The sequence below is a fragment of the Halichoeres trimaculatus genome, unplaced genomic scaffold, assembly GCF_033239565.1.
Source record: "Halichoeres trimaculatus isolate MK-OKI-2021-1 unplaced genomic scaffold, fHalTri1.1 fHalTri1_scaffold_24, whole genome shotgun sequence".
Taxonomy (NCBI): domain Eukaryota; kingdom Metazoa; phylum Chordata; class Actinopteri; order Labriformes; family Labridae; genus Halichoeres; species Halichoeres trimaculatus.
This window is the reverse complement of record NW_027437202.1, coordinates 3038392-3050522: the sequence shown is the minus strand read 5'-3', so window position 1 is coordinate 3050522 and position 12131 is coordinate 3038392. Positions and strand designations below refer to the sequence as shown.

At 45.1% G+C, this 12131-nt stretch overlaps 1 protein-coding gene across 2 annotated transcripts; it reads left to right on the top strand.

Annotated features, from left to right (window-relative positions):
* The first annotated feature begins 353 nt into the window (after positions 1-353).
* Positions 354-11310, top strand: LOC141786030 (uncharacterized). Of its 2 annotated transcripts, XR_012597603.1 has the most exons (11): positions 354-520; positions 1883-2028; positions 2792-2873; positions 2970-3105; positions 3190-3395; positions 3522-3658; positions 3757-3898; positions 3981-4262; positions 4348-9514; positions 9611-11030; positions 11203-11248. XR_012597603.1 is itself a non-coding variant. In XM_074664727.1 (10 exons), the coding sequence occupies exons 1-10, from the start codon at positions 395-397 to the stop codon at positions 9619-9621; spliced, it is 6435 nt and encodes a 2144-aa protein (XP_074520828.1). In that variant the 5' UTR covers positions 354-394; the 3' UTR covers positions 9622-11310. The 2 variants fall into 2 exon arrangements, 1 of the variants encoding a protein (XP_074520828.1); XM_074664727.1 differs by having other exon boundaries at positions 9611-11310.
* Positions 11311-12131: the final 821 nt, after the last annotated feature.

Sequence of the window (12131 nt, the reverse complement as noted above, 5' to 3'; positions counted from 1 at the left end):
ACTTTTAATTAGCTTTTAAAATGTGATGAAAATTATTAAAATTGTTAGTTTTGTAAGTAAACAGTGTCATTTAGTTAATATTTAATGGTTACAGCGGTTCTAAAAGCTATATATATCACTTTTCCAAATATCAGCCTTCATTAAGGCGCTATGTTTGTGTCTGCCATGTGGTTTGTGGCGCATGTAATGACCGGCTCTTAATGCCGTACTGGCGGGGCTTCATTAGCAGCGGTTTGCCTTAATTACAGCGCTCAGACTCCATGTAACGGTGTACGCCGTACTGGAAAGGGAGCGCCCCTCTTTACAGTATCCAATCAGAAGCGTCGGCTTGAGTCGTTGATGTTAGCGATGTATGTGTTGTAGATGCAGCTACGAGCGAGGCTAGACGGGCAGTATGGCGGAGGAGGGCAGTGTGTACGAGTTAGAGGGGCTCGAGGAACAATTACAGACTTTATTTTGCCGATACTCGAATGATGAACTCCGAATTGATAGCAGACCGTTCTGCTCTGACTTTTGCAAGGTAAGGGACCGAAGCTAAAGTTGGCTCGAGGCTTGTTGTCGAAGATAACAGCGGTAATGTTAGCCGACTCCCCTCCCCCAGAAGTGGCCGCTACACCACTAGCATTAGCTTTTAGCTTGGTTAGCTCGGAGCTAACAAGTCGTAGTCGACTCCCGAGCAAAAACATCCCCACAACGCCTCCTGAATATCCCATTATACTAACCGGGCTCAGATTTGAGCGACATTATCGAAGCGTACAAGTCACTTGCTCCGTCATATCTCGAGACTGACACCCCACTGCATTGCTAGTGAGCTAACTGTGCTAATCAAGTTAGCGCTGCTAGCACGGTGAATGTTTACCAAAACTATCGACCGGACAACTTTGTGTGCGTTGGCAACACAATAAAAAACGTTTCACAAGCAAAGAGCTGAACTAATGTGGGTCTATCTAGAATTTAACGCTCAATTTTGTCGAATACGTTCATCATTAAAACACTGAACATAAAATCCAACTTCTGGTATGGTTTGATGACCTGTCACAACCCTTCATGAGTAGGACATGGCAGTGTTGTAGCAACATTGCAGTCGAACGAAATCTATGTTGTCAACACACAAATTCAAGAATAACAGAGGATTAAAACTCTGTACGTCCATTATAATTAATACCTCATAAGGTAACACTATTAACAACACATAACTGGTGGAAATATGAACTAGATATACTGTTTTCCCATCACTCTCCCAACCTACTAGCTATTCATTCGTATACACTGTATAAGCCGTGTTTGTGATGCTGTTTTTGTGGTATGAATATGTGGTGTGAATGCAAATTCTAATAAAATAATGAAACTATAAAGAGCAGGACATGTATCTAAGCATGTTATGCAGTCAGGTTTCCCTTCGTTATTCAGAATTAGTCACCACTGTTGAGGAGTTTTTGACCAATCAGAATGGAGTAAGTAGGAAGGAAGGAAGCTGAGTAATACTCTATGTTATCTGTGCTACCTATGCTATATTAGATGAAAGGTTTTTCTTTATATGAACCATCCCCAGGAAGAGCCCCTCTATGAGTTAATTATCCCTAAAGGGCCATTGTTGACACTCAACATTCACAGGATTCCAATGGTGGTGAAGAGTGGTGCTATCTCGACTAACAAGAGGGCAATGTAGTAGACATGTTATGTCACAGGACAGTGTCAGTTAACTGTAGTAGATGCTGGGGATGAAAATGTCATGTTATCCAAATAGCCACTAATGTGTTATTGTTGCTGCAGCTCTGATTGGTTGGTATTGGCTAAATAATAACACGAACACTGATGCAATCTATAAATAGCTCTCATTATTGTCCGTAACTTCCATTTGTTTTGTCTTTTCTCTGTCCAGCTGGTGGAGGAGCACGCCTCTCACTGGCAGGTGCCGCTGCCTCAGCTCAGGATCCTCGAGCTCTCTCTCATCTACTTCTCTCGAGCCGCCTGCTTCTTCACCCCAAACTGTGATCACGTGCTCCACACACTCAGCAGTCTGGCTTTGTAAGTACTCAGCACTCGCCGTAAATTTGACTCCCTGCTTAAAATCAAAGACTGCGCCTTTCCATTACATACTCTATGCTATTTTCAGCTGTAATGCTGGAATTGCATAATCACACAAAAAGTTCCACACTCATAATGAATGAAATCAGACTTGGCGTGTGGAACAAGTTTTATTCCTGCTTTCTTAATCTACGATGTACTACCAAAAAGAGAGTAGACTGAAACACTGGTTTGATTGTAAACGAGTGAATCAAGCCATTTATTGCTCCCAGGCGAGCTGACTTAGCACAATGGGCTTGTTTTAAAATCCCTCATAAAGCAGGAAACATCACACACCCACGGGATATTTATGAGGAAAAGGAAAGAAAACATCTTTTATCAGTCTCGTGTTTTTAGTCTCCGTACACAGAACGTTTTAAATCAACGTGATACAGAAAAGTCTCAGAATATTCACACACAGTAAGCAAAATGTAGTTTTACTTATGTGTCGCACACCTCTGGAGCGGTCTTTATATTTGACAACAGCTGGTGCCAATGTTGATAAAACTGGAAGATGATCTGGTTTGTTGGCTCACGCTGCTCCCTCTGTGAGCCAAAAAGAGGCCTGGCCTGCCGCCAGCTTTGACCCCGCTCCCTCAGGGCTTCCCTCAGCTTCCCCTTTAACCAACTGGATATTTACAAATCCCCATTTGGAGTCTGAATCTTAATAAAACTCGGATGAAAGGTACAGGTTTGAAGCCAAACTGTTGTGATCTCTCCACAGGAGTGTTTTCGAGCTGCTGCTGTTCTTTGACCAGAAGGACTTCCACGAGGAGCCGCTGAAACACTTCACTGTTACATTCCAGGTAAGAAGAGAGAGGTGTTAGAGATTCCATTTGAACTCATCAAGGGGGTTGTAATTGTGGTATTTTAAGAAACTATTTTGTGATTCCACTCTCCAGGAATGTCATTTGGTCCTCGGAAGGCACCAGAATGTTCACTTACTTCAGGTGGAGCGTTTGGTTCAGGGCGGCGGGCCTTGGGCCAGCTCAGTCTTACAGGCAATCCTCAGCGAGTCCAGTTTACCTCAAAACGAAGGTTTGTGCTTTCTGTTTCTTTAAAATAAGAGTTTAACTTGTTCAGCCTGAATCCTCAAACCGTATCTCCGTCCTCTCTCCTCAGTGGATGGGTACATCAGCTCCGAGCTGCCAGTGTTCTTCGAGCTACGGGTGCGCTACCTCTTATCCTGTGAGCGGCGGGTCAGCGAGGCCGTGGCCCTGGCCAAGTGTTGTTCTCGGCATCCAGCAGCAGGGCAACACTTGTTCTTCCTCCAGGTCTACCTCACGTGGCTTCTCAAAACTTCACAGCATGACCGCCTACACAGAGAGGTGGGTGTACTCTGGGATAACTACTTGCTCATGATTTAGCAGAACAGTGCAAATTTTCTCTCCAGTCAGATCTGATTATTTATAACACATGTGAACCCTCTGGCTCCTGTTTTCCTGTCTCTTCAGGTCGCTGACCTAAACGGCAAAGATGCAATTCACATAATCTGTAGTTTGGAGTGTGAGGAGAAAGATGATTTTCTCTTGGCTCTCTGCAGAGCTTTCCTCTCCCAGCAGCTTCGCAGGGGAGACATGTTTTATCTGTGGTAATGGATTTTTCTTTTTACACCAACTGAAGAATATTTTTATTTATCTATATTTCATGGAGAGTTAAGACCAAGTCTTCCTCTTTCTGTCCTTACAGTGATCTCGTCTTGGTGTGGAGCAAGCTCCACAGCCAGCTAAAGACATCAAAGCAAGCTTTACTCGAAGAGAGTCATCAGCTGATGCTGTCCGCCACCAACGTCAACTCAATCTTCCCTTTCATTAGAGCCATACTCCAAGAGGTAAGAGTCTAATCAGCCCGCTGCAGGTTTCTCTTGGTCCTGAATCCAGTCTTGACAGGCTCATATTATTTTCTTTCGCCAGCTGGGTGAAGATGGAGTCCAGTTCTGCGTGGAGCTCTGTGCCAACGCCCTCGAGTCTTGCCTCCCCTGTGACGTCATCACCAAGTCCCTGATCTACAAAACCATCGCTGGTTTGCTCCCCAATGACCTGGAGGTGTGCAGGGCTTGCGCTCTCCTCGTCTTCTTCTTGGAACGCTCCGTCGAGGCCTACAAGATGGTCTACCTTCTTTACATGCATCCCGATCAGGAGTACCACGTCGACTCCAGCCCCATCAGGAACCACGTGCGATTCGAAACCCTGCAGGTAGAGCACCAGTCAAACAATAGCGTTAGCATCTAGGATCCATTGGTTGTTGTATGGTAACGTGTTCCTTTCTGTCCGTCCATAGGTTTTGAAGAAGGATCTGTATTTCGACCCTGAGTTTTGGAACCTCATCACCCTGCGGACCAACTGTTTGAAGCTCATGAGCGAGAAGGTGGTCAGCGCTGCTCTGGAAGAAATCATGGAGGACAAATGGATCCTTAAATACTGCACCAAAGATTCCAGTACCCCCATGTGTCAGAAAGAGGCGCCTAAGGCGTCGCACAAGAAGCGGCATCATAAAGAAGACAGTGACCCCGCATCCAAGAGATTAAAAATGGGCAGAACGCGTCTTAACAGCAATCACACTGGAAAGAAGAAAGCCAACCAAGGGTCGAGACATCTGATCGGCGCAACCTCTAAACCTCTGCGGCGTTCATTCTGGCAGCTAGACAGACTACAAGACAACAGAGAAGTGAGGCGAACGACACGACTCTCGGAGAAGAACCCGCCGAAACGCAGGATAAGAACACCGAGGTGGCTCCTGGAAGACTCGGGGAGTCTCGAAGAGAATAACGCTCGTTCCAGGATGAGGCGGCACGGGTTAAAACATCAAAAGCATCACCAGTCGTCCGTCATCAAGAGGAGTGAAGTTGCGCAAATGAAGAACAATGCAAAACACAAAGCTTCCACGAACTCGCATTTAACAGCCAAGGAAAACAACAGCAGCAAACACCAGAAGGGAATAAGTCTGGACGGAGTCAAAGCAGCCAGTCCTCCGCAGGTCATCCTGGAGCTCTCTCTGCCGGATAATGAACTGATGGGAACGTTTAACGAGGAAACTTGTAACAGACACCGAGGCCTTCCTCAAGTGCTTCTTTACAAACCGACGGTGAAACTTCCCGAAGAGCAGCAAACCTCGAAGCCCGTCCCGGGCAAAGAGGTGGTTCTCAGATCGCGGGATCCAGCCATGTTCATCCAACAGTTGCACTGTTACGCTCGGCGGCAGAAAGGGAAAGGCAATGTCTCGAACACACAAGGCTCAGTGTCAACAATCACACGCTCCTCAGTGCAAGGAAGCCCTCCTAAAGATCCACAGGGAAGGCTTTTGGAGAAATCTTCAGCCGAGACAAAAGTGGGGATTGTCACTCGGACAAAAGTGAAAGAAACTTCAGAGAAAACCCCTCAAGCTCAAACTGCAAAACCAGTGTTACGAAAGACGTCTTCAGGGAGAGAGCTTTCTGGAAGGGCAGCTGTCGAGATGAAAGATAAGGCGTCAGCGGACTCTGAAGCGACAGAAGCTCCAATGTTGGATAAGTTCCTGCAAGGTAAAACCATCAGTTCCGCAAGAGAGCTCTGCGAAGGGTCTACTGTGGAGATGAAAGTCACGATCGCATCGCAAACCCTAACAGCTGCCAAAGACAGCCAGTCCCAAGGCTTAGATAAGATCTCTAAATGTCACAAGGTTAGAGAAACTTCAGAAACCACAGCTTCCTCTGAGGTTTCACAGACATTAACGGGAGACAGAAAAGATATTGAAATTGAAGATGAATGCGGGGGAGAAAGAGCTGCCGATGGGGTCTCGCCACAGTCGGAAGATGTTTTGAAGAAGAAGGAAGAGCAGGCTGAAACTGACAAACATCCTGTCAAAGCCAAAGCACGCGCTCAAGAGCCGCTTGCAAGTCTCACAAATGGCCTTTCCGATACGGATGCTGCAAATAATTCACCAAAACTATCAAAAGAGCTTAAATCGGACCCATATCCTGAGGAGTTAGTCACGCCACCAAACAAAGCTTCTACTAGAAACAGTATGAATGACTTATCTGCTCTGACGTTAGTGACGGAAATGGTTACTGAAGTCCCACCAGAGGCGATTGCGCAAGACCTAGAGAACCAGAAAGCACCGGCTCCAGAGGTCAGGGCCTCAAAGGGATCCAAATCTGGAGCCAAACCAAAAGTTTCCACCACCTCTAGCGGCCCTGTAAAAGAACTTAAGCCATGTGAAGTCCGTGTCGTGCAAGGGGATATCGATGAGGAACTAACCGAGGACGTTGACGCTGTAGAAACTGAGGAATCCAGGTTGGAGTTTAGTTGCACATTCTGCCACAAAGCGTTCAAGGGAAGCCGCGTCGTGGCACACGCCATGTTCCACTATCGAAGAGACGAGTGCATGTTCTGCAGGATGATTTTTAAAGACGACCTCCTGGCCATGATGCACCTGTCGGATCATATCGAGAAACTCAAGAGACTCAAAGACGTGTCTGATAAAAACACAAGAGACCAGTCTGTATCCAAAGATATGTCCAAGTCTAAGACCTCTTCCAAAGCGAAAACCACAAATGCTTCTCCTGAGCGGCGCAGCAGAGGGAGACCGCGAAAATCCTCAGTGTGCTCTGAGTCAAAAGGTGCTACGACTTCACCACCACCTGGGTCCAAAAGGTTAAGATCCAGTCACAAGCCAGAAGAGAGTCTACCTGTCAAAGAGGAGAAGCCTGTTTGTAGTAAGACTCCTGCACACAAGGTGAACGGTCATATCGTACAAAAGAAGAAGCTCGGGAGACCGAGAAAGATCATACAGAACTCTGGCAGTGAGGTGCAGCCTTTGAGGCAGGAAGTCTCTCAAGAGAGAGTACGCGATGGGGCCGAGATACAGAAAGGCGTGGACACGAATTCTGCGACTTCACCTCAGGGAGACCAAGAGATGAGCCGTTCTTCTGGAGCCAAAACAAAGAGAGCAAAATACAAACAAGAGAAGGAGAAAGAGTCCAAGCTGCGGGAGAAAACCTGCTGTCCTGTCGAGGGATGTGCTTGGTTTACAGACCTGACAAAGAACCGCGTCGCCCTCCTGTACCACGCCCTGGAGGATCACTACGGCGAAGTGAAACCTTTGGAGCTGGCTTTCCGCGTGGGAAATGGAAAGTGTAGCTGCTGCATGAGGGTTTTGTGGAGTTTCGAACACTTTCTGCACCACGTGGAGAGGCACAGACTCACACCTCGGTATCCTTGTCCTCATCAGGGCTGCACCATCAGGTTCAAAACTGGAATAGAAATGAGACGCCACGCCAGGAGACACGAGCCGCTGCAGGCAGCGTGCTGCCTCCCGGGCTGCTCTCAACTCTTTATTTGTCTGTGGGCGCTGAACCTTCACGAAAGAGAGCACTACGGTTCCAGTTCTTCTAAATTGGACTCCAATGAGCCAACAGGGGAGAAAAACAATGAGACGCAAGCTGGGAAGAGGCAACCAGATGACAAGCCAAAAGATCCAACTGCTGCCTCCACGGTAAATAAGACTGTGAGTGTTAAAGCTGCTCATAAACTGAGACGACAAAATACTCTTAAGTGTAAGTTAAGAAAACGTGGCAGGCCTTCTCTGCGCACCAGGGTACAGGCATCTTGGTCCAAACAGGAAGTGAAAGAGAGCAGCGAGTCCCATGAGCCACAGGTGCTGAAGAACCTCTCCAACAAGGACAAATGTGAACATCCCTCCGGCCCTAATCTGAGATTGAGGCACATGCTGAAAAAAGCGACTTCTCTTAACACTCAGAGAGCATCATCGCGGTTCAAACACAACATCAAAGTGAGGCACAAAGTGAAGAGCAAGCAAATCAAAGCAAACACGAACGGTCCTAAAAGAAGAGGGCGCCCTCCCAAGTCAAAGGAAGAGGTCCCTGATGAGAATAAATCAACTGCTTCAGAAAAAGAAGCTGAGGGAGAGAAGAATGGGAGGAACGGTGATCGGCTTAGGAGTACCGTGAGAGCAGCAGAGAGCCAGGATGTGAAACCTACAGACCAATCAAAGCCTAAGATGTCAACAAGCAAGCACATCAAGATAAATTATGTCAAACAAAAAGGGATCCACCTTAAAAACAGATTAAATCAATCCAACACCAAGACACAAAGGTCGCCTGCTGTCAAAATGAAGAAAGTGAAAAAGAGCTCTGCTGTCAGTCAGAACCAGAGTCCAAGTCCAGCTTCAGGGTCTACAAAATCAGACACTAACAAGAAAGGAGATGTTAAAGCCAAGACAGAAGTATCAGAGGAAGAATTGTCTCAAAAAGAGCAAGACTCAAAATCCGGTGACATGCAAGTCGAGGTCAAAGACAGTCCAGCTGAAGAGGAAGTAAAGACACAACCGTCTCAAAACAGCTCTGTTACTTCAGTCCCCGCTGAGTCAGCAAAAGCAGCTCCAGGATCAGCAGAGGAAACGCACGTTAGTGAAGAAAAAGAAAAGGAAGAGAAGAAAACTCCCACTGCAACATCTGACCTGGTTAGGAAACACAAGAAGCTCAAAGATCCTGAGAAGAAGAGTGACAAAGAAGCAGTGAAAGGAAGACGGTTGAAGAAGGATGAGAGGAAAACACCAGCTCTCAAAAAGAAACCCAAGCCAAAACCTGAAGGATCCGTCTCTGTTAAAGTGGAAAATCAACCAAAAGAAGGAGCATCAAATGAAACATGTACTTCCTCTGTTAGCAGCTCAAATGAGACTTCTTCCACTGCTGCTGACAAAGAGAAGACACAGCTGGTGACGAATGAGAAGGAGCTGAAGAATGTGGATCCAAACAAAGCGAAAAGGAAGAGGGAGGATGCTGAAGAAGCAGGCACCTGCACACAAGGAGGAGGAGCATCAGATGTAACCTCCACCCCCTCTGTTAGCATCTCACATGAGACCTCTGCCCCTGCTGCTGACGAAGAGAAGACACAGCTGGTTACGAATAAGAAGACGTTGAAGAACGTGGACCCAAACAAAGTGAAAAAGACGAGGGAAGCAGGCACCAAGATTGTAAAGAAGAAGAGCAAAGATCCAAGTGTTACATCAACATCTAAGAAGCTTAAAGTGTTAAAACCCAAAGTCCAGCCAGCGGTTGAGGTAAAAGCAGAGGGGAATACCTCCACTGAAGCGCCACAAGTCTCTGCAGAGATACGTGGATACTCTGCTTTATCACAGAACAGACAGGAAGCCGCCAAAGCCGCAGAGTTCAAGCAGAACCTTGCAGAGTACGGGAAGAGGCCGTACACGCGCGCTCCCCCTGAGGTCTACCTGGACGAGAAGTACATCACGATGCCCAAACGAAGGAAGGAGACGCTCCTGCCGCCAACCAGAAGTCCCCCTCCGGAGCTGGTGAAAGCGCTGGCGGCTGCGCAGAGACAACGGTGCGCTAGCTGCTTCGCTACGTTTGGCAACGTGGAGGAGCTGCAGAGGCACGTTCAGCTGAAGAACTGCTCAGAACTGTTTGGATTCGACTCTGACGACGAAGGTGAGTCCTTACCACGGCACGCTAATTTTTCTACACATTTGTTTCCTTGTGTGGAGTTCTAACCCATGTTTTCTGTCCTGCTTTATTCCATTCCAGGAAACAGTTGAACATCCTCTGCAGGATTCAGAGACCGATCTTTGGATCTCTCAGATCACCTCTTTCATGGCTGTGGCGAGACAGAATTGCAAAGGCTTACGTGCCTGAAACTGTTAGGGCCTGGGAGCGGCTTGGGAACACGCGATCCTCACGATCCGTGAAGAACAAACCGAACCAAACCGTAGTACTGAAGTGCCTGCTCTGGAACCGCTGTGCTGTTTCACGCCACTTCACTTGGAGATTGTGGCTTTAAAAGACTGGACTCTCGAAAGCTGTGAAGAAGACTACAAAGGCTGCTCCCGCTTATCTAGGATTGTTATGTTCACATCAGTAAGCCATATGACGCCATCGTTTGCTTTTTGCACTGTTTTTCTCTTGAGATTTCTTTGTGCTTGGACTTAAATAACGCAGACAGTTTTACTCTGTAAGGATAAACTTCACAAAGACTGAGTGTAAACTTTGAAAGTTGTGAAAATGCTGTATCAAAGTCTTCATTGGGAAGTTTTCTGTATAATTCTTGTTTAAACTCTAATTGTATTTCTTCAAAGTCCCCTAAGGGGTCGATAAGGTTTGTGCTTGTCCTAACCATGAGTAACCAGTAGAGGTCAGCGTGCACCAACCTTCTTTTGACTATTACGACAGACTGTTTGATTTGCAAGACAGACATGATTCTTTGACTTTTCTTTCTCCTCAGATTTTTACATTTAAAGCTGCTCCTTTGTATTTATCGCTGTAGGGAATCATGAAACAGCTTCACTTGTTTTCATAGCTGTCTTTCTTTTAGCAATAACAACCACAAAACGTGCCAGTTCCCTTCTTTTAAGTTGCCGGACTCCACCTGTCGTCCCCAGAGGAGCCAGCACTCTGATTTCTTTAATTTTTTTAATGAGTGTAATCTGTTTTCAAACCATAGCAGTGATGTGGTTTCTCTCTTAGGTTGAATGTTTCAGATATCAAATCGGATAAGCTCGACAGGGTTAACGGCACCAGGTTATCATGAGCAGCAGCCGCAGCAGGTTCTATTTATTTGTTTTATTTTCTATCTTTTGTAAATATTTGAAGAGTTACAGTGGCTTATTATATAAAAGGGTTGTTGGAGGCGGGGTTTATATTTTGTTCTTGAAGAAAAATAAAACATTTCAATTGGATTTTTTTTATTTTTATCCTGTTTGTTATGGGTGGAGTTAACCTGAAATGTGTTGCGATTGAATGTTGATGCGTCATTTTGTGTTGAGCTGACACTGAGGAAGCTAATCAAGTGAGGTTAGTGCAACACAGAATTCATTTTATGTCATGATGCTTTAAAAGTTGTGTAAATGTCTCTTTTGTCACATTTTCCTCATGTGAGAAAGAGCTGAAGCAGCTGAGCCTTTGAGAAGACCTGGATCCGCGCAGACTGAGACCGCAGGGACATTTCAGGGTAATTTAATAAGAAGAGCTTCTCCTGTTTCTTTGATTTAATCCTTTTAGTGCCGCTGCGATTAATGCAGCAGTTTCTCATGCTGTGCACTTTAAGGTAGCTGAAGCTGTGTGCTGCTAAGAGCAGAAATTACCATGCATGTATTAATGATGGTACTTCTGTTCTGTTTCAGACAGAGAGGCAGCAGACGGTCACAGACAGAGCAGACAGAAAGATGATCTCTTTGTTTTCCAGCTGAGTCAATAAAGAGGAAACAGGAGCCAGTAGGAAGAGTCAAGTTCCCCCTCACAGGTGTGTGTGTGTACGTGTGTGTGCGAGTGCGTGTGTGTGCGAGTGCGTGCACGCAGAGGAGCGGTTAACGACCTGAAACATTAGAGTTGTTTACGAGTGATGCATCTCTGGGCGTCTGGATGGAGGACGCTGGGATGCCAGCTCATTTGGTCTGGTGTTATTGTGTCGAAGCAGTATTTAGAGCAAGGGTGTGTAACCTGCGGCTCTTTGACTCTTTTGCAGTGGCTGTTTGAAACTTTAAAAATGTATTATTTTAAGTAATTGTTTTTATTTTTTTCATTTTTTTTACAGAGGGTGTTAATGATTAAAGACATTGGCATTAAATGGAACCTTACATTTAAATTTGGTGGAACTAAATACCCATCATCACTTGCATAAAGCTTTAATTTTCATTAACATTTTTGCAACTTATTGAGAAATTTTTGCAAATTTTTGCAAATTTCAATGTTTTGATTTTTTTTTCAAATCAAAAAAATCCAATAGTTTTAATTTGTTGTTAGCTTTTGCAAATGATCGCTGAATAGTGTTGAAATTTTTGAAATTGTTGCAAGTTATTTAAATGCCACTTTAAAAAAAATCATTTTTTAACTTGAACATTATTTTTGAAAATGTGGCAAATGTTTGAAACTTTTACATTGTTGTTGAAAATTTTGCAAATTTTGGAAGTTTTTTTTTCGTTCTTTTTGACAATTTGCCATTCTTTTTGAAATGACAGTTTTCTGTAATTTAAAAAATTCAATAGTTTAAATATTTGTGTTTTAGTTTTTGCAAATGATTGCTAAATTATTTTTGAATTTTTGAAATTGTTGT

What these genes read in the sequence shown, in the direction of transcription:
- LOC141786030 (XM_074664727.1), top strand. Translation starts at nt 395, where the DNA reads ATGGCGGAGGAGGGCAGTGTGTACGAGTTAGAGGGGCTCGAGGAACAA. An exon ending in TCTGCTCTGACTTTTGCAAG is followed by an intron (nt 521 to 1,882) that starts GTAAGGGACCGA and finishes TTCTCTGTCCAG; the next exon opens with CTGGTGGAGGAGCACGCCTC. An exon ending in ATGACCGCCTACACAGAGAG is followed by an intron (nt 3,396 to 3,521) that starts GTGGGTGTACTC and finishes CTGTCTCTTCAG; the next exon opens with GTCGCTGACCTAAACGGCAA.